Genomic DNA, 20,631 nt, shown 5'->3' with positions numbered 1-20,631 from the left:
AAAGAGGGGAGGGAGCCATTATAATCTCTGTGTGTGCAGGTCCCATTTGTAAAGAGCTGAAACTTAAAAATGAAGACATTAAGAACTGTTCTAATGGAGATATTGAAGATAACTAACCTGGCCTGAAATCATACGTCAGAAAGCTTTTTTGGTGGGGGGTTTTCGGGAGTGGGTGGAGAAAGAGAGAAAGAGACACACAGATATTGCTTTAATTCAAGACAGTTTACCATGTTATTAGCAGGGCATTTCGATACTAGTAAAAATGGATTTCAATGGAGCTAAATATCAGGATTCCTTCTTATTTTTTCATGCATGTCATGCTTTTAGCAAAGTTTGCAGATAGGGTCATATCCTCTAAATTAGTAGTAGATAATGGGTACTATGATTTCGTCACTGAAATGGCCTAAGACCTGTGGATTTGTGCTTACAAAACAATGCCTGTGATTTTTCATTTCACAACAGAACAGTAGGCTTCAAAGAGGTCACTCAGGACTACAGCATATGCTTTGCATACAAAAGATTTGAGGTTCAATCCCTGGCATCTCTAGGTTAGGTAAGAATACTGCCTGAGCTCAATAAAGACTGACATAGTGCTCACCATCTCCCATCAGGTCCAACCAATAGTCAGGGATGATGGGAGCTGTAGTCTGGGAAAGCTAGTGTAGACAGTACTGAGCTAGATGAAGTCATGGCCTGTCTGATATGGAAAGCATATGGTTGCAGGGGTGACTGAGCATGCGTTAGCCAAAATAGCAGTACCAAAAGAATACCTCCCTAGGCCTTTTATTTCAGTATTTCTTAGGCACTGCCTAGATCCATCCCCCCAAATGAGCCTTTGCCACCAATTTCCAAAGTTGTGGATTAACTGAAAACACCCACCCACAAAATACCAGCAAAAGCATCTCCCCACGGACATGGTCTAAACCTAGTCTTTCAAAAGGAATCTGCTAGGGAACTCATACCTGTTGGCAAGCTGAATTCCGCTTAGTGTAGTTGTGCCATCTCTGCTCACAAACAGCCTCAGGTTACTATCTGTAAAGAACAAAGGAAGGGGAAGAGTGAAATATAAAACTGCCACAATCCCCAGAGGGTCTCCTGCTGGCTATGCAAAACTGCTGAGCAAGGGAAGGCATTTTCACAGTTGCCATTTTGCACAGCCATGAGATTACACCGTCTTCAGCGTCAGAGAACATGCTTAGCAGAGTATTTGGGAAAGTGCTCTTCATACTGGATTAGGCACTCTCAAGCTACAATGGCGAAAGTGCAGCACAGCAAACAGGAAGGAGGAAGCTGGGATGGCACCAAAAGGGAAGCACATTTCACACGCAAGAAATGCTTTCATATATAGAAGATCCCCTAGATAAAAATAAAGATTGGATTTAGAATGATAAAGCAGTTTGGGAGTCTGGCAGGATTTTCTGTTAATAAGGATAAAATTAAAATGTTGGTAAAAAATATAGATCAATGAAAGAGACTTTGCAAGAGGAATTGGGTGTTAAAGTGGAAAAAGGTGAATTATCTGTGTGGATATGGGTAACAAATAAGAATGTATTGTTGTATCAAAACAACTATGAAAAAGTGTGGAATACTGGGGAACAGGACTTATTAAGATGGGATAGGAAAAAAACTCTCATTAATGGGAAGAACCTCAGCTGTAAAAATGAATATATTGCCTAAAATGTTATTTCTTTTGCAGGCAATACCGATAATAATAAAGCATGATTGTTTCAAATAACGGCAAAAAGAATTAACTAAATTTATCTGGCAGGGGAAGAAATCTAGAATAAAATATAAAATACTAAGAGATGTTAAAGAAAGAGGAGGATTTGCACTGCTGGATTTAAAATTATATTATGACTTATCATGTTTTATGTTGTTATGGGAATGGTTGCTATTGGAAAATACCAGATTGCTAGATCTGGAAGGATATAATACAAGGTTTGGATGGCATGCATATCTGTGGTATGAGAAGGTAAAAGTCCACAGAGAATTTTTAAATGTATTATAAGAAGCTGTCTATACAAACCTATTGGAAAGAAAAGCGCCATTGTGGCTATCCCCCATAGAGGCATGTGCACAAAAGAAAACAAATATGGGGGCAAAATGGGGAGCTTAAAAAACAGTAAGAGATCCAACAATGGATGTGATTGGTTTCAGTATTGTCAAGTAAACGAAATATTTAAAAAAGATATGTAGAATGGTTTTACATAACAAAGGTCAGAATTTGAAATCAAACTGTTAGAAGTTAAGGTAAAACTGATCTCAAAAAAGTATAAACTGTTATTGGAATGGGAAGCAAAAGATGAATGGTTAAATCAGTCATGATACAATGGGTCAAAGATTTAGGGCATAATACTGATATGTCTTCATGGGAAAAACTGTGGAGAGTAAATCTGAAATTTACTCCTGTAATGCATTGAAGGAAAAAGTATATTAAAATGATATACAGATGGTATCTAACACCAGACAAATTGGCAAAGATGTAGAAGATGGTATCAAAACAAACGCTAGAAATGTAAACATAATGAGGGAACATTTTTTCATATGTGATCAACATGTGAAAAAGCCAAACGTTTCTGGGAAATGATACACAATGAAATGAAAAAATGTTTAAACCGGTAATTCCCCCAAAACCTGATGCTTTCCTTTTAGCGTCAGAACCCCCCCCCAAAAAAGATGATAAACTTATTTATGTATGCAACAACAGCAGTCAGAATCTTGTATGCACTACAATAATCCTACCATGAAAATTGGTCATTTCTTCGTCAGAGGGAGAACGGGCAAATTTAGCAGGGGATCAAACACTTTCCCCCCTCACTGTAGGAGGCAGAAAACAAACCTCAAGACCATGAAAACAAACCTCAAAACCACGGGAACAGAGTCTAGTAAAATACTAGTAAACTCACCTTCAGTGTTGCTGACATCCGTGAAGTCCTGACTCTGCATGATTTTCTCCACTATGTCATCTGCATCAATCCGGGTGTCATCCACCCAGGTGGGATGGCTTTCCACAGAATCCTTTTTTCTCCTTAGTAAATAAAATATGGAAAAAATAGAGAAAAGTGAAGGAGGCTATCCTGATAATGAAAACCTCAATTTCTGCCTGGAAGGGAAAACACAAAGTTCTGCTTTTATATCCAAGAATTTATGTCCCACATATTTAAGCATCACTTTTACAATTTTAACCTACTGCAGGAAATTACAAAACAGCCATAGCCTAAACTGCCCATTTGGCCGTAAGACATTTGGACAAGCCATGCCCACCTGCACTACATCTGGTGTCATATATGACTTCAGATGTAGGGTAGGCAAAGCCAAACCAGAAGGGTCCTTGCAGGCATTGCAGATTGTAGGCACAGTGAAAGGTGCATTGAATAGCCCTCCCAAGCATGAGACAACCACCTGGTTGTTTTTAGGAAGCACTATGCAAGGGACTTTGGCATGTGTCAATCACCTGGCACCAAATGATTGACAAGCCAGTTGTCCTGCCCACCTGCCAAAGCTGGCCAGTGGGGAGAGGGGCAAAAATAAAAATAAATATATCATATCTGGCCACCAGGATTTCACTGTGCAGGTCTGGAAACCTTGTTCATTGCAGCAGGCAGCCCAGAGCTAGAAGAACCTGAATTCTGATTCAGAAAAAGGAGAAATGTGCCCAGATTACTGAGCAATGCCATTATCTCAGTGACATAACACATACTTTGAATGAGTAAGATCCCAAACATAGACTCCATCATGTGCAGTTTAACTAGTGGTGGAGAACATGTAGCCCACCCGATGTTGCTGGACCAGAACTCCCAGCGTGTTTGGCCACTTGTTGGCTGGAGCTGATGGGAGCTGAAGTTCAACACCACCTGAAGGGCCACAGAATTAAAGCGTCTTGGGGATCCATGGTCTTAATCTGGCATAAAGAAGTTTCATATGTGCTCCAAGAGACACAAATGAATTTTCTCCCATTGCACCAGTGATGGGAAACCTCCAGCACTTTAGATGACTTCCATTACACCAACCAACCGTTTCTCACCTGGATGATCTGTCCAACAGAAGGTTTGGTCTTGGTGGGCGAGGTGGTTTCTCTGGCTTGTGCTCCCGCTCACCCTCCGGGCACTCCACTGTCATGCTAAGTCCTCCTGAGGCGCTACTGCTGGTGGATGTGTTGCGGCGGTGGGTCAGGTCAGACAAGCTGGAGGATCGTGAATGCTCTGTGCTGTAGCCTGTGAATAGATGTATCAGGTACTACAAGCAACCCACTTTTCCACACCACAGCCACCAGGCACAAGGGTTTGCATGCAGTTTGCTCCACAAACAAGGAAAGTTTTAATCTGCTTATAAACAGGACAATTCTTGCTCCAAGTATATCCTTCAGGTACTGTCAACACCAGTCTTCACCAACCGGGTGCCCTCTAGATTTTTGGACTGCAAGTCTCCAATGAGAATCAGAGTCCAAAATATTTGGAGGCTTCCTGGTTTGCGAAGAATGTATTGTCTGAATCAGTGGTTCTCAAAGGGTGTGGTGCGTTACACTGGTACGGCAAGTGTGGCAGGAAGATTCAAGGACAGTCACGCAGTGAGCTTCACGGTTAATTTGGGACTAGAACCAGGTCATACCCCAACCCTCTTACTCTACATACTGGCTCTTGGACAGTAACACAGAGCTCTGCCCCACCAAAGAGAGATGTTTGTGCTTGGTTGTTTTCTTAAAAAAGCATTGTACCAAAGAATTTTATGCTTTCTAGAGTTCTGCAATTGCAGCAAAGATAGAATTAAGCAAAATTAAGTGCAGCAAGGAACAACTGCAATGTACTTTGCATTTCCCTGGCAAGCTATGCAACAAGCAAAGTTACCAGAGATTTTGGATTGCTGGCTGGCGTAGCTTGAATTCCGTGAGTGTCCGGAATGGAATACTTCATCAGGACTTGACAGGTTCTGGTCTGGTTCTTCTGTTACACCTGATAAGGAAAGGAGACAAGGACATGGAAATATGCTGGGAGATGTCAGCTATGTGGTTTCTCTTTCTCTAGAAAAGTTCCACAGGATTTGTTTCAACTGGCATGTAGTGAGGAAGCCATGCCATCAAATGTCAATATTATCTGTGTAAGAGGAGCAACAGCTCTGGAACTGCCAAGCAACTTCCCACAACAATAGCATGAGGCATTCCCTTGGACTGCCCCACCCCCTTCCTGAGAGATCAGCCAATTCCTGAACAGGTCTGACCCTTAAAGTTTACTGGGTGAGGTGTATCCTTTGATTCTGTACAGCAGTGGTGGGGAAATTGTAGCCCCTTGGCTCCAGTTGGGCCTGGTAGTGGTCACAAACCACAGCCGCCAGCCCAACACTTGACATTTGTATGTGACATCAGATGTGAGGCAGGTAAAGACTTGCCTGGTATTGACTGCACTAGGGAGTTCCTCATCACTACTGAGAGCAAGTGTCTTTGGAATTGTTCCCCAATGTTGTAGTAGTAGTAGTAGTAGTAGTAGTAGTAATAATAAACCCAAAGGATTTTGATGTCAAAGTTGGTCCATGGAGCAGGTTAAGAACAAGTCCACTCACTGTATCCCGTTGCCTTCCCCTGCTGCAAAGGATTCCATTTTTAAAAAGCTCAGCACAACCATCAGGAAGTCAGCACACTGCATTCCAAAGGTGGAATTTTTTTTGGCCTTTGCTCCCCTTTTGTGCTTCCTATTTTAAGACCTCTCTCATGCAACAGAGCAGGCACATCGTTGCACTATTCAATGTTAGCACATGGTGCAGACTGGCTATTGCCCAAGTGGAAAGGGAAAAGATACAGTGGTACCTCATGTTACAGACACTTCAGGTTACAGATGCTTCAGGTTACAGACTCCACTAACCCAGAAATAGTACTTTGGGTTAAGAACTTTGCTTCAGGATGAGAACAGAAATCACGCGGCGGCAGCAGCGGGAGGCCCCATTAGCTAAAGTGGTACCTCAGGTTAGGAACAGCTTCAGGTTAAGAAAAGACCTCCAGAACAAGTCTAAAAATGGAAGGGTAGCGGTAGAGCACGTGTTCTGCCTATAGGAGGTCTCAGATACAATCGCAGGCATCCCCAGATGGGACTGGGAAAGACTCCCTGCCTTTCTGAAACCCTGGTGAGAGATTAACAGTCAGTATAGACAACACTGACCATGTTGGACCAATGGACCAATTTGGTATAAAGTGGCTTCCTGTGTTTGCTGAAAGGTAGGGGAGCTGTTCTAGGTCCAGACAAAATAGTCTGGCACAAGGAGAGAACCAAGTGGAGAACAGTGGTCAATAAATAGTAAATAAACTTCTGCAGAAAAAGAGGAATGCTGCAAATAGAAGAAAAGATACTATTTGCAGAAATGAGCTGAAGCACTTAAACCCAAAGAACAGCAAGCTTGATGCTAATTCAGAATGTGGTGGAGATGCAGCAAATGTACTTCAGAAAACATATATTACCTGTACCCGAACCAAGAATGGTGGGTCTGGGCTTGTTCTGACGGACTGAACCAATGGTGGCAGATGTGCTACTGGTGGGAGTTGTGCTGCTGCTGGTCGTCCCCTCCCCTTTACAGGTCAACTGCAGGGTAGAGTCCTGGCCTGGTATAGTAATTGATTTGGCTGTGGATGGAGGCCTACAAAAAGCAAACACACAGAGTTTAACAAGATGCACACAGCGATCTAGGAACATTAGCAGTAGTCAGTCAGCCAGGGAACGTTAGCACTGATCATTGTGCTTTGCTGCATTACAAGGAAGGAAAGAGACAAGCAGGTTGTAAATAACAACATAACAGAAAGAAGGGAGGGAGAAAGAATTGCTCATGAGAAGCTGAGGTCCTTGCTGGTATGTCCTTGAAAAAAATTCCATAACAGCTGTGTAAGTGAAGTATGCAATATGATATGAAGTAAAACACTAGCAAGCCGAGATTGAAATATTTTAGCATTTTGAGTATACTGTACAGCATTAAGACATCTTCCACAGCAAACAGAAACAACCTGATAGTCTTGAGACATAATTGCATTTTACTTCCCTTCTCCCCTCAACCTAATGAAGGAGGACAACAGGGAACCATGTGACAGGCACTTTAAAATGGTTATTACATAGTGTCTGTAAGCAGCAATGATTTGGCCAAGTGGTTCTCAGGAAGAGAAACTACCTGTTGTGAGGCAACAACAGAAAATATATCCTTTAGCAGTAGCTGTTGAAGCAGAAGTACCTTGTGAATAAGTGGTTGTTGACTGGCTAGCAGCCCTCTCCAAAGTCAGCAGCCCCAGCACACACCGTGCAGGGGCTCTTAAACCAGCCAGCAACAACACACAGGCACAGCACTGACAGAAATGCCAGAACACAGAACACACAGAAATGTGTGTTCTCTCTGAGGCAGCCACACAAGGGTGAGATCTTTTCAGTGGCGGCTCCCTGTCTGTAGAATGCACTCCTCAAAGAGTTGCGCTGGGTGCCATCATGATCAACCTTTAGACACTGGGTGAAGATATTCCCATTCACTCAGGCATTTGACTCTTAATTGGGGTGTAATTTGCCTATATTGGTGTTCATTTTTTAGCAGGGTGGGGTGGAATTTGTCCTTTTTATGTTACAGCAAGATAAGCACTTTTAGTCAAGAATATTCTTTTGATTTGTTTTCAATTTTAGAATTATGTAGGCTTTTATACATGTAAGTCGCTCTGAGACATTTTAGGCAGTAAGCGGCGAATGCAAGTGATAGTGATGATTTTGTTACTGGTGAAAGAAGCACTGGAATCCTGGACTCCTCTGGGAGGAAGGGTGGGGGTATAAATCAAATGAATTAATAAACTGAATGAACCAATACTCTCGTGGCTGCCCCATGGCAGCAGCCAGCAGTTCCCACCAGCAAACAGCTTTACTATAGCCACTGTTGAATGTCACCCTGTAGAGAGGTGACCTCCAACAGGCAAACACTCAGAATTACATCCCAAGCCACACACCCTGCTCAGAAGTCAGAGGGAAACAGGGCAAAGGAATGGCAATCCTGGGCTTTGCACACGGCTCCTCATCATCTCCTTCTAGCGTAGAAGTGTTTGGAAGCACAACAGCAGACATAATTTTCTCTCTGAACTCTGCCTGTTTTTCTCAAATCCCTTTGCTGACAAAATAATGGTAAAACAAAACAAAACAAAACAAAACAAAACAACCACTCACGTTTTGAAGCAAGGATCTCCAGAGAGCAGGGACATGCCAATCGTTACCTGAGGAAGATTGAAATGAAAGTCTTGAAAATATATATGTAGACCACCCTGGTAATTCATAAAACAAAAACAAATAAACCATAGTTTTAAAACCAACCAGAGTTCTGGGTTTAGAAGTTATTGGGAACTGTCATTGGGTTTTTTTCCCTTTTCCCTTTTTAAATGGAAGCAGAGGCTTTCCATCTCTTTCTGGCCATAATAAGGGAAAGGGAAGGGTGCGCTTGCAAGTCCTTGGCTTGTTGCGGTTTGTTACTATAGCAGGAAGCCATGGTTTCCCTTTACGTCTGAACCAAGTCTAAAGGAACTAAAATTGCCCCTAAAAGCGATGACAGCATAGCACTAGGCAATGTGCGTGGATATATTTTTTTTGCTGAACATGTAGTTCTCCACATCCTATACGGGAAACTGTTTTTTCCCATTGGGTAGGGAACCAGCAGCTTCAAGTTCCTCCTTTCAGCACCCTACTGCCAAGACACACCAGAACCGGAAGAAATAAGAGGTTGGGGAGGGGGTGGAGTAGAGAGAAGGATTTTAAATATATACACATTCAGGCTGATATTCAGAAACAGCACCTGTCCATGGAATTTCTTAGCATTTACCTTCAATATGGAATTATCCTGCCGAGTATTCTTGGTGTCATATCCCTCCAGCAAGCAGCATCTGACAGTGAACCCGGAGCCTGCAAATTCTGCTAGATTCAGATCAGCAAAACCCAGCTGTAAAGGCAACAGAGTCAAGATCAGCAAAACTCCACGTGAATGCACACGCATGCACACACAAACTGCACTGCACAGTAAACAAGAAAAAAGAAGAGCACCAAGTGGGACAGGACCAGAATTTGCAGTGTCCAAATCCTATTTTGGAACATGCCCTGTTCCTCACCTGGAGGAAACTTTCAGAAAAGGTTTGTTCAGGAAACATTTACAGAAAGGGTGGAAGAAACAGAACTGCTGTTCTGGCAAGGACAGCGTTAACCCGCCTGGAGTCATTGCATAACCAAGGACATAGAAGACACTAGGGTCAGTGATGTGGAAAAACACACACTCCTATGTGCGCGCGCGCGCACACACACACACACACACACACACACCCCAACATAATAAAACACTCTTTGTATTATGCCACCCCAGAATGCACTGCAGCAAGCATGCCAAGAGATGAAAGGATATTGCTGTAGATGAAAATCAGTGCACAGTTCCTAAGGAACAAGACTGGGAGATTGCACAGAAACAAGGCTTCAGACTTATTTTAAAATTCTGAGGAATGAGTTAGAAATGCTCTTGTACAGCAAGCCATATGGTGAAGTGGAGGAACTTGCCACTAGAGTATGAGATGTCCAACTGACATCAAGTTATAACATTCTCACATACTGATCCGTCTAAAGATAGCAAAGAAAACTTTTAGGGGATATGTTTCGAGGAGTTAAAAATCCATTATTGTCTCCAGAGGATGATACCAACATTGTTATAAGCCACCTTTCTAGGTAAATGGCCTTCCAAAGCAGATCACACACAGATATCGTACATGTATCTCAATCACAGAAATATAACTGGTGGACATCTCGTCTGGAAAGCCAGTGCAGGGGAGAAATAGGTCTCTGGGGCCTTATGCAAAGCCTAAATTGCAGGTACTGAGTGCTGGTCCAATAGGAGGGAGTTTCACAACCTCTGGGTCACCCACCTTACTGACAGGAGAGGATGGACACCCCAGGAGAGCCTCCGAATCAGGCCTTAGGGCGCTGATTGGTATAGGTACATGTGGTCTAATGAACAGCTTAGAACCAAAACCATTTAGGTATTTTACTTAAGCAGCATTTTAGCCCATTATAGGATATATTTAGCGTCAAACATAATTTGTTTAGGGTTTCCATCACCTGATAAAGAGGAATTCTGAAGGCAGGCTTTCTCCTCCCTTTCCCTTTCCCCCACCATATGGGACAAATCACAGTAATTGCTTGCAAACTTTAGTATTGGCACCACAGTACAATCATACTGGAGGTGTCACCACTTTTAACAGGGTGAAAGGGGTAGGACAACTTTGTTTTGGACCCAAACATACAGCACGTGGCTAAGGTGTAATGGTGGAAGCTCCCAGCTTTCTTGTATCTGACACCGCTTCAGTAACTAGTCTATGGCAGCCATGTCCAATGTGTCGATCGCGGGAGTGATTCTGGTCAATCTGTCAATCTCTCTCTCTGGACCCAAACCAGCTCTTTCTGTCTCTTAGGGCTTCTCTCTCTATCTCTCTCTCTCTCTGAAGGAGAAGCAAGCAAGTGCAAGGAGGGAGGAGGTCTACGCAGATGGAGAGGCTGAGCAAGAGAGAGAGCGAGAGAGAAGCCCTGCGCGCTGGCTCCTCAAGAGAAAGGGCTGGTTTGGGTCCAGAGAGAGAGAGCGTGCGTGCTAGAGACCACAGTGAGGCTTACTCCCAGGTAAACACGTGAGAGGGAGGGGGGGACCCTTCCTGGCTGCTGCCATCCCGCCCACATTGAGAGATTTACTTCCGAGAAGACGTACAAGAGGATTGGGCAGAACAAAACTGAAGGGCAGGGGGAGAGAAATTCTGGAATGCATTGATGGGGAAACAAAAATCCTACAGGGTGTGCAGCGTGTCCCCCATTTATTATGACATGAGCTTTTGTGAACAACAATCCATGCATCATGTTCTGATTATAATGATGATGATAATAATAATAATAATAATAATAATAACAACAACAACCTGTCCTCAATGTTATTTTCTTATGTTATTACAAGTATACAAAGCATGTATTTTTAAAAATATATTGATTTATGATGAATTTTTCAGATTTTATGGAAGTGATTATCATTTGTTACTACTTTTATCATAAGCTCAGCCAAATATAATATGTTTAAGTTGAAGAATGACAAGGGGAGAGTGTGGTAGATCACTGCCAGTTTTTGATACTGGATAGTAGATCAAAGCCTCCTTGAAGTTGGACATGCCTGTTCTATGGTCACTCAGATACTCCACCATAAAAAGGTAAAGGTACCCCTGCCCGTACGGGCCAGTCTTGACAGACTCTAGGGTTGTGCACTCATCTCACTTAAGAGGCTGGGGGCCAGCGCTGTCCACAGACACTTCCGGGTCACGTGGCCAGCGTGACGAAGCTGCTCTGGTGAACCGGCACCAGAGCAGCACACAGAAATGCCGTTTACCTTCCCGCTATAAAGCGGTACCTATTTATCTACTTGCACTTAAGGGTGCTTTCGAAATGCTAGGTGGGCAGGAGCTGGGACCGAATGACGGGAGCTCACCCCGCCGCGGGGATTCGAACCGCCGACCATGCGGCAGCGCCACCTGCGTCCCTATACTCCACCATACCAGCTAGTAAACAAGCAAGTATTGACATCGAACATTTCAAGGATGTTCAAAACTCTTAGCATATGTTATGTTAGGAGGTACGTTGCCTTGGTTGCTTTTCCTTAAAATAGATGTAAGTATCAGTTAAGGAGCTCAGTATTTGCTGAGGTGTGGCACAGAAGTAGAAAGAAGGAGGTGGCTTGTTTACACTCATCTAGTGAGTTTGCAACTGAGGTGAGATCTGAACTGAGGACTTCCTCAACTCACTGTTCACACTCTTAGGCAACAGACTTAAACTGCTAAACCAATCATCCTGTCACTCCTCTCATATTCTGGGAGGGGAGCTAGGGTTAATTATTGGTACCTTCACTGAAATAAAATTCCCAGGATTTTCTGTGGAGAAATCATAACAGTGAAATTGATATTTGTAAGTTTGTAGACAAGAGGTGCTCTTAGCTGTTACACAATACTGGTTACCTCTTGCTTGATCTTTCATGTTTCCAAGCTTTCATCTTGGGAAATGTGGGATAGGACAAATAACTCTATGGTATCTTTTGAGAGGGAAACATTTCCATGACCAAATGATGGTAAAAGAAATGGGAGCAGACATGCACTGAATTAGCCTTTAACAATTCTGTGAGTTTGTTTTCACAGACAATGATACATCTTCTGAGTTTCTTTCATTTAAAATTGTTTAAAAACATTTCCACCTGGTGTGTCCTCAACATGCCTTGGTGGGGAATCTTTTTAGCTCCTGGCACACATCCTTATCAGGCTCAGCCTTGTGGGCCAAATTTGGCATGTGAGTGTGGCCACTGACCTGGCACTCACATGGTGTCATTAATGATGCCATTTGATTGTCAAGTGAGCAGGGCTGCCCACCTGTCAAAATCCCTCACACAGTTTTGCAATTCTTTCTACACTTCCCTTTTAAATCCAATGTTGGAGGTTTAAAAGAGGAATACAGGGAGACTTGCAAAGGCCAGAGCTTGGAGTCTGTCTTAAAGCTGCAAAGCAGCCTTTGAAGTAGTCTTGAGAGCAGGAGGGAGCTTGCTTCAAAGTGTGCTTTTGCCTGGCACTCTAAGATTGAATCTGCTGCCTATGCTCCTTTCTTTCTCCTTTCTGGGGAGAAAGAAAGGTGATTTTGCTAGCAAAAGCAATGGAGGTAACTTCCTCTGCCTTTGCTTGCAAAATGGTGCCTTTTAAGATTGTAGCAAGATGGGGACTTAGAAGGAAAGGAGGAAGAAACTTGCAAAGGCTTCTGTGAGTCTCCCCACTTCCCTTTTCAATCTTCAGTCTCACATTGATGTTAAATTTCCATTCATGATCAGAAAAAAACCAACCATGTTAGGAATAGGATCATGCACCCAATGCAACGTTGGGAGTCGTAAGAGTTGGAGTTCAACATCATCAGGAGGCCCACAAGTTATCCATCCCTAGACTAAAAGCAAAATGGGTAGATAATAGCAGTTCAAATTGTGATCTGATCTTAAGCTTCTATTAAAGGCTCATGAAAACACAACAGACTCAACCAGGCACCTATGAGACCTTCATTGCCCTAGTTATGAGTTATGGCACTAGCAACAGGGTACTTCAGAAAGCAGCTACAGAACATTTGAATTCTCAGTGGTCAACCAGGTGTCCTGCTTTTACGTGATCTACACATCATAGACCCGTGCACCCCCTCAAGGGCAAATACATCTCCAAAACGTGACAAGCTAGTTTTCCGGAACTTGCTCAATACATTCTTCCACTTGTGCATTTCATTTTCTGTTTTAACATGACCACACACCCACTGCTTACTCCTGCTATAAAACATCACCTGGTTTTGTCATTATGGGTGGCATTTCCCAGATGGCAAATCTCACCACACCCTTCTCACATTAGTCAACAGCTTGGAACCCTGAAGGAACAAGAGGATTCCTTCAGATGTTTGATTCAGGGAAATGGTGACCTATTTTTTCAGCATACCCCGCTTCTCCCTTTTAAAGTCACTTATCCGCTCTTAATTCATGCTAGTGAGTGCTTCCCAAAGAGGGAGGACCCCTCCGTCATGGAAAAGTCTTCAATTCTCCACTATGCATGAATGCAGCCTTTGGCAACCTGGTGCCCTCCTACTAGGGCTAGTGGCAATTGTAGTCCAAAATATCTGGAGGGCAGCAGGTTGGTGAAGGCTGTATTAACACATAGCAGAGAAATGTGGGGCTCTTGCCGGCTGCAAAGAAGACCCAAGAAAAGATGCTCTGGGTTCCTAACCCAGTAGCCACCAATGCTATGTGTAATACATGCTGAGGTCTAAACTTTTCCCAGGAAATGGATTCCTGAGAGCAAATAGATAACTGAAGACAGCCAAAAGCTGCTAGAGGAAGGGCAATGCTTTTAACAAAAGGATGTTCAGTTATAACCTTTCAGTACAGCTTCCTTAATTTTCATTCCATAGCCAACTCTACCATCCGGTTCAGAACCTAGTGTTTTCTCTACATCAGCACATCCATCAGATCTCTCCCAAAGAAATAATTTAACTGAGTACAGAGATCTTGGGAGCCTGGCTTTTGAATAGTACATGAACCCAGCTTAAAAGCCAGACACTAAAAAGGGTCATACCTAATGAATCAAAGATGAGGAACCCCAGGCCCAGGTGCCAAATGTGACCCTCCAGGCCTCTCTATCTGGCTCTTGAGATTTTCCCCAACCACACATCCTCACCCCAGGTCTCACCCCTCACTGGTGTTGCTTCACACACTCCTTGGATGTTTTTGTTTGCATAGAATGTGGTCGCTAAATAACACTTTCAGGTAGAGATGGCTCATGGCCCCAACCCCCAAAACACTAGTCAGCCTCTGAAATGACACCCAAGATGCATGGGTGGGTCATTCACACCAGCTTCCTACGCCAAATGGAGCCAGTCTTCCATTATTTTAAGTGTTTTAAACAGCAGAAATTACAGAGTCCTAGAACAGCAGGGCAACCTATTGACAGAAAGTGTCCTTTTTTTCTCTATAAGCAGTAAGAATGTGGTGTCATTATCTTAAAAGAAAGACAACAGGTAAAGGAGAGCTGATATCCACCAGGAACCAACAGGTGCAACAGCTGAAAACAGAGGGATACACAAGCCAACTCCGTCAGAAAATGTAATTTAGGGGGCTACCCATTCCCTGGTACAAAGTACACCCACATCTCTGAGTTTCCCAGAGCTATTTTGCCAGACTCTGTAAGACAGCATCATTGGCCATCCTCTCTCCGGTTCAGTTCCCCATCTGCATTAAGGGGATGTTGTAAAGATTGCCAAGAATGCATTCAAAGTGTTTTGTATGCTCAAAAGCTCATTATTCTACAATTACAAAGAGATGATGTAAAGTTTGGTTTTTCACTGCTCATAATCCATCTTACCTTGGAATAAGTTTTCCCTCCCTTCAGTTCCTGTAAAGAGAAAACAAAAAGAGGACAGAGGAGTTTCATTACAGTAATTATAGCAAAGGCATCCCTCTCCCTGCCTGAGTGTAGTGACTGTACATGGTGAAGATACCTTTCAGTGCAATGAAAGGAATATGCAGTACTAACCACCCACTGTTGAAACAACTGCTGCTTTCCTAGCTATTTAAATTGGGTGCATTAGCTTCTCTGTTAAAAATGAGGTACATTTATGGCTAGTCAAGCAGCAACCACTTAGGACTGACATGCATTACGTGTGTTTGTGGGGTGGGGGTGTTAACCAAACACCTCTAAGTTACCTGGTTTTATTATACTGTATTTACTTTTAAAATGTATAAACCTTTTATCTAAAAGACATTCTAAAACCAACCAACGACACACAAAAAAATGTAAAAGGAATAAAACCTTTAGACTAACTAAATCTGCTAAATATATTGGAAAGTTGTTTGCCTGCTTGCTATGCATTTGGACACCCCTTAAGATATCATAGCTAAATTCTGTATTATGGTTTCTGAGATAAAGGAGCAAGTTTTCATCTATGGTTGAAAGCAACTGGACACCATTTTGAATCAAGACGGCAGACAACCTTTCAAAACTGCACTGTTTTTGTTTCTTAGAATTCCTGAGCAATGCCAGGTACAAGCCTGCTACTATACCATTATCTAAAATTTATGGGAAAATAAAAAGGTTTTAAACTGGGATCAAAAAACAAAACACAGTCTCAGCACCAGACCTACCTACACTAGGAGGGCATTCCAGAGTCAGAGAACCACCACAGGAGCAGCTCTTTCTTTTCCACATACTTGATGTACTTCTAAAAACTGCACATAGAGAAAGACCCTCTCCGATGACCTTACTGCATAGGAGGTGCTCCTGTAGATATTTGAGCCCCAAGCCATTTAAGACTTTTAAAAGCAAGCACCAGGACCTTGAATTGGGCATGGTAATGAATAGGGAGCCAATGTAGTTCCAATGCATTCTCTACATCCTCCCTTCAGGAATAGGAACCCAAGAAATAATGCATTTTATCCAAAAATTCTGCCACAAATAGCAGTTTGTGGCCTTCTGTACAAGGAGTGGGGTTGGTAAGCAAGTTACAATTGTGGGGGAAACTCAGGGGAATTTGGATTTTTATACATATAGGTTCATACAGGTCAGGGGAAAGCTGGGGTGGTGATAGAGGGAAATCGTATTCTTAGCTCAACAGAGAGAACAACAACTACAAAAACTATTTAAAAAAGGAATTATTGCTGGAGACTGTATTCCCCACTTAAAGCCATAGTTCTAGGTCATAAACCAAACAGGTGTAGAGTCAATGCGGGACACTCACCTTCCGGACAGACACACGGCAGATGCAGGGGTCCAGGAGGCCAGTGGCAGGATTGGCACTCATTTTACAGACAAAGGTAAATTTCTTCTTCCAGTGAACACAGTTCTCCTGAACTTCTTCTCTATAAAGAAAACAAAAAGAGGCAATGTTGAATTCAAACCACTTTGAACAGATTCCAGAACTAAGCTATCTTGGCTGTAGACTTCAAACCCAGAAAAAGAGAGAAAACATTACCTCTTACCCATTGTGTCCCTTGAGCTCTATCTACATTTACTTTGGGAGCACATTTGTCTGCACGACACAGAGAGAGGGGGGGGGGAGAGGGAGAGAACAAGCCTAAAAGCTTAAGTACATGTGGGGGTCAGGTGGGATGAACATGTCATGAATGAAGGGCGGGCTACTGAAAGCACACTACACACACACACACACACACACACACACACACACACCAGCCCTACCGCAGCCCTGTAGGTTAACAGGTTCTTTGCAGGGAAAAAACTGGACACAGGAAGGCTAATCTTCTCCTGCAGGATCCCTTCAACTGTAGTCAATGAGCCTAAATTTGCCCTCTACCTTCAGCTCTTGATCCCTGCTTGTATGGGGGGGGGGTTAAGTACACACACACATTCACTCACTCCACTTTTCTATCACAGGCATAGGAGCCAATTCCTAGGGGATGAGGGCTCTTCACCACCCCAATAAAAATTTGAGGGGGCCGGGGGCCCCCAAAGTTGATGTGCATTGCCATTCAAGTGGTGTCCGTGCACTGCATCATGTAATCAATTATGTAGGGCAAGACTTACCCCCCCCCCCGCCAATATTTTATTAAAGTTGGCAGCCCTGATCGCAGGTAGTGATATCAGTAAGTTACATGAACAAATTTGTTTAGCTATAAGATCCACTGTCTAACACATGCCTTCACTGTCCACATATCACCCTGCTTTAGAGAGTGAAAAGCAGGTGTAGTGGTTATCCTACACACCCTGATTTTGTATTCCTTAACAGTCAGCATAACATTGAACCCCATACCACACCCTGGGAAAGCCATTTTTACACAACTAGTTACTCTGGTATCAATCACCCTCTTTTAGCTATCATCACAGCGCCATTGTGAAGATAAAGAAGGGTGGGGGGAATCTGTCATGTACATTGCTCTGAGGTCTTCAAAGGAAGGACGGATTAAAATGTAACTAGTAATAAAACAAACAACATTAAATAACTCAATCATTTGCCCCAAGATACTACACAAGTGCAGAATATAAAAGGGTAGGATACTTTGTGAAGCAGCTTAGAGTAAATGAGCAGCAAATTAAATTAAATTAAAACAAAGTAAATTTAATTGGGGGAGGGGAGAGAAGAAATGGAGTAGGAGAAATCAGGAAGCGGTTTGCATTGTAACTGCTGTAACCTGCCCTGGGACATTACAGTGAAGGGCAGGTCAATAATAATAATAATAATAATAATAATAATAATAATAATAATACTACAAAGAGGAATCAAACTCAACATCTAAACCTCAAAGACAAGTTGGGAATGGGGGGAGAAAGAAACATTAGAAGTATCCAGCAGGGAAGAGATGGAGGAAAAAGGGTAGGGTCACACACCCTCAGTTTTGGCCCTGTTTACAATCCCTGCCCCCTAAAAAGGTGAATGTAGTGTTTTGACAGAAAACAAGTTTGCCCACCCCAGACATACTGTTTTCCTCAGTGGTATAATAAATGTTTAATACAGTGGTACCTTGGGTTACATACGCTAACCCAGAAATAGTACCTCGGGTTAAGAACTTTGCTTCAGGATGAGAACAGAAATCGTTACCAGCGGTGCAACGGCAGCAGGAGGCCCCATTAGCTAAAGTGGTTCTTCAGGTTAAGAACAGTTTGAGGTTAAGAATGGACCTCCGGAACGAATTAAGTACTTAACCCGAGGTACCACTGTAATCCCAAGTCTCAAATGAACACCTGGAGAACAGTACCCTACTTTCAGCTGAATTTACTTTGCCTTTTGGCCCAGTTTGAAGATTCTCTTTTTTACTGGCCTGTTGCTTCCATCAACCCAAACCAGAAATGCATGTTTTACAGGGGGGAAATGTGGGAAATGGCCCTGGTGACAGGACACTTGACAAAAGAAATGGCTCAGGCAGAAACAGATAAGGAGAACAACCTGGCTGGTGCAGGCCTTGGCTTTATGGCAAACCAACAGAAACATTAAGGCTGACAATAGACTGGGAGGAGGGGGCCGTGTTGCAGTGAAAAGGTTCAGGTTTTCATTTCTTCTCTGGGGTAAACCATCAAGGGTAGTGGGAAAATAGGTAGAATTGGCCAGCTCCCTTTTCAGTGAGAATAAACACAACTGTGAATGTGTACAAGGCAGACAGTGTGAGTTTCCCTCTGAATGAGAGGGTGTACTTTGATGAATCAGGGAGGCTTGTCTGATCAATTTGTGGGCCTGCCCACAGCTCTGAAGACAATTAAAAGTTCAAAGTGTAATTTGGAGGGGATAAGAAGAAAAAAATAACATCACTGAGATTAGTGGAATACTTCTCTAGCTACCACCGGATAGCAATTTTCAAGCACAGAAGAAAAAGGAGTGGAGTGGGGGAGATAGTACCAAGAAGACATTAGATAAGATTGTGCTTCAATAACTAAATGCAGCTCTCTCTCCCCACCAATAATTAAATGTGGCTGTCTCTCCCTCATCCCTTTTTACCCTTAGGCACAATGCAAGTGAACAGAAACAGAATCAGTTGTGGGCTGGTAGGAAGAGGGAGCTTTATCCACTGCTTGTTCTTTGCTTTCCAACATTTGATTATGGCTAAAGGGACTCTTTTCAATGTTTAGGTTTGCGAATACACCTGGAAAAGTAACAAGCTCACAAAATGACATACTAGCCCACACACATTTATTATTGTCATTGTCATCATTATCCATTTATTACAGTCAGCAGATCATCCCAAAGCCAACACAGTACAATAACTTTATTAGGACTTTTTTAAAAAAAAAGAGGTTACAAAATGGCGGTAAACAGTATCAGCCATTCAGTGAGGCCTTCCTTGTGATTTTTTGGCCTTACTGATTCGGACCATAGACTCAGGTTTGAACTCCCACTTAGCCACAAAGCTCCCTGGGTGACTATGGACCGGCCACAGTCTGTCAGCCTCATATGGTTGTTGAGAGGTTAAATAAGGGAGGGGGAAGAAGAGCTAAATTATGGGATAACCTGAACATTGCTGTAATGTGTGTCAAAAGTCTACGTCACTCTAATACATTCTCTATATATTATTGTTGGTGGGAGGTGTGCTGCAGTAGAATTCTAGAAATAAACTTTAATAAAGCTTGGGTTATGGAAGGTATATTTTCTGCCTGCTCAGCTTAAGTCTTTAAAGTGAAGGAAATTACAGGGAGCATAAATTAACAGCTGGCCTGGATGAGACCAAGAAAAATGTGTGTATAATCACAAAGGGTACAATTAGAGAGGGAGCATGCACACAGAATGAAGCCAACAAGGTGCCAGAAGCAAAGCACAAAGACAAGAGGAAAGTAACAACATTTCCCAACCAAGATTACAGGGCAACCCCAGCTTCACCCTAAATCAGATGCCAGAAATAGATGCATCCAATTTGAAAACAATGCCCTGTGAGTGAGAGCTGGGGTGGGAATAGATTAGACCAATGACTGGCCATTAGTGCCAGATCATCACTGGGCTTGCAAGTGTCTATCTAATATCATTAATACCTCCAGAAGCAAACATCATCATCATCATCATCATCATCATTATTATTATATTTCTGCCAGGCAAAAATATTTACATTTCATTCATATTCTTATCCTTCAGAAAAGAAGTAAAATATCCAAAAACCTACCACTGCACCCTGGAAATTTTTATGAGGGGCACAGAGGAAGGCCAAAGTATTCTGTCTCTCTTCTAGCACCATTCACTTGCCTGCAGGCAACAGTCTGGCTCAGGCTACCAGGCTGGTGCTTAAATACAAGGCTATTATCATGGTTCCATTTTACTTATTGACACTAAATGTTCATATATTCTTAGAAAGAAAATGCCATTTTTGCTTTTTTTAAGTTCCTGCAGTTACATACAGATCCAGTTTCCAGGACAGCTAATTTTGTGCAAGTACTTCCTTAAGAATTACGCTGAAAAACAGAAGTGGAAAAGCCCAAGTATTTTAATGATGCACAAAGGTCAGATTTAGGCATCCCCATTTACAGATCCTTAAGTAATGGGGCAGAACAAACTTTTTCCAAGTTCCTCAAATTTATCCAGGATGTATGGTATAACGAAGAAAAAAAAAAACTGACAGGAGATTGTACAAAATGCAGTTCAC

At 42.7% G+C, this 20,631-nt stretch overlaps 1 protein-coding gene across 8 annotated transcripts in view; it reads right to left on the bottom strand.

The window, feature by feature from the left end:
• EEIG1 (estrogen-induced osteoclastogenesis regulator 1) overlaps positions 1-20,631 on the bottom strand; it is a 53,643-nt gene that overhangs the window by 6,315 nt on the left and 26,697 nt on the right. For 3 of the 8 annotated variants that reach the window (XM_081847708.1, XM_081847709.1, XM_081847710.1), the window contains exons 3-12: positions 16,296-16,416; positions 14,924-14,953; positions 8,812-8,928; positions 8,166-8,212; positions 6,443-6,618; positions 4,845-4,949; positions 4,025-4,214; positions 2,907-3,028; positions 963-1,032; positions 118-143 (exon numbers count right to left, since the gene is read on the bottom strand). In XM_081847708.1, coding sequence (XP_081703834.1) covers positions 118-143; positions 963-1,032; positions 2,907-3,028; positions 4,025-4,214; positions 4,845-4,949; positions 6,443-6,618; positions 8,166-8,212; positions 8,812-8,928; positions 14,924-14,953; positions 16,296-16,416 — 1,004 coding nt within the window. Of the gene's footprint in view, positions 1-117; positions 144-962; positions 1,033-2,906; positions 3,029-4,024; positions 4,215-4,844; positions 4,950-6,442; positions 6,619-8,165; positions 8,213-8,811; positions 8,929-9,094; positions 9,259-12,243; positions 12,332-14,923; positions 14,954-16,295; positions 16,417-20,631 lie in introns of those variants that run through there. The other 5 variants (XM_081847711.1, XM_081847712.1, XM_081847713.1 and 2 more) reach the window with 5 other exon arrangements.

This window comes from Podarcis erhardii (genome assembly GCF_964252035.2).
Source record: "Podarcis erhardii genome assembly, chromosome: Z".
Taxonomy (NCBI): Eukaryota; Metazoa; Chordata; class Lepidosauria; order Squamata; family Lacertidae; genus Podarcis; species Podarcis erhardii.
The sequence above is the reverse complement of the archived record's forward strand: the minus strand, read 5'-3'. Positions and strand labels throughout refer to the sequence as shown.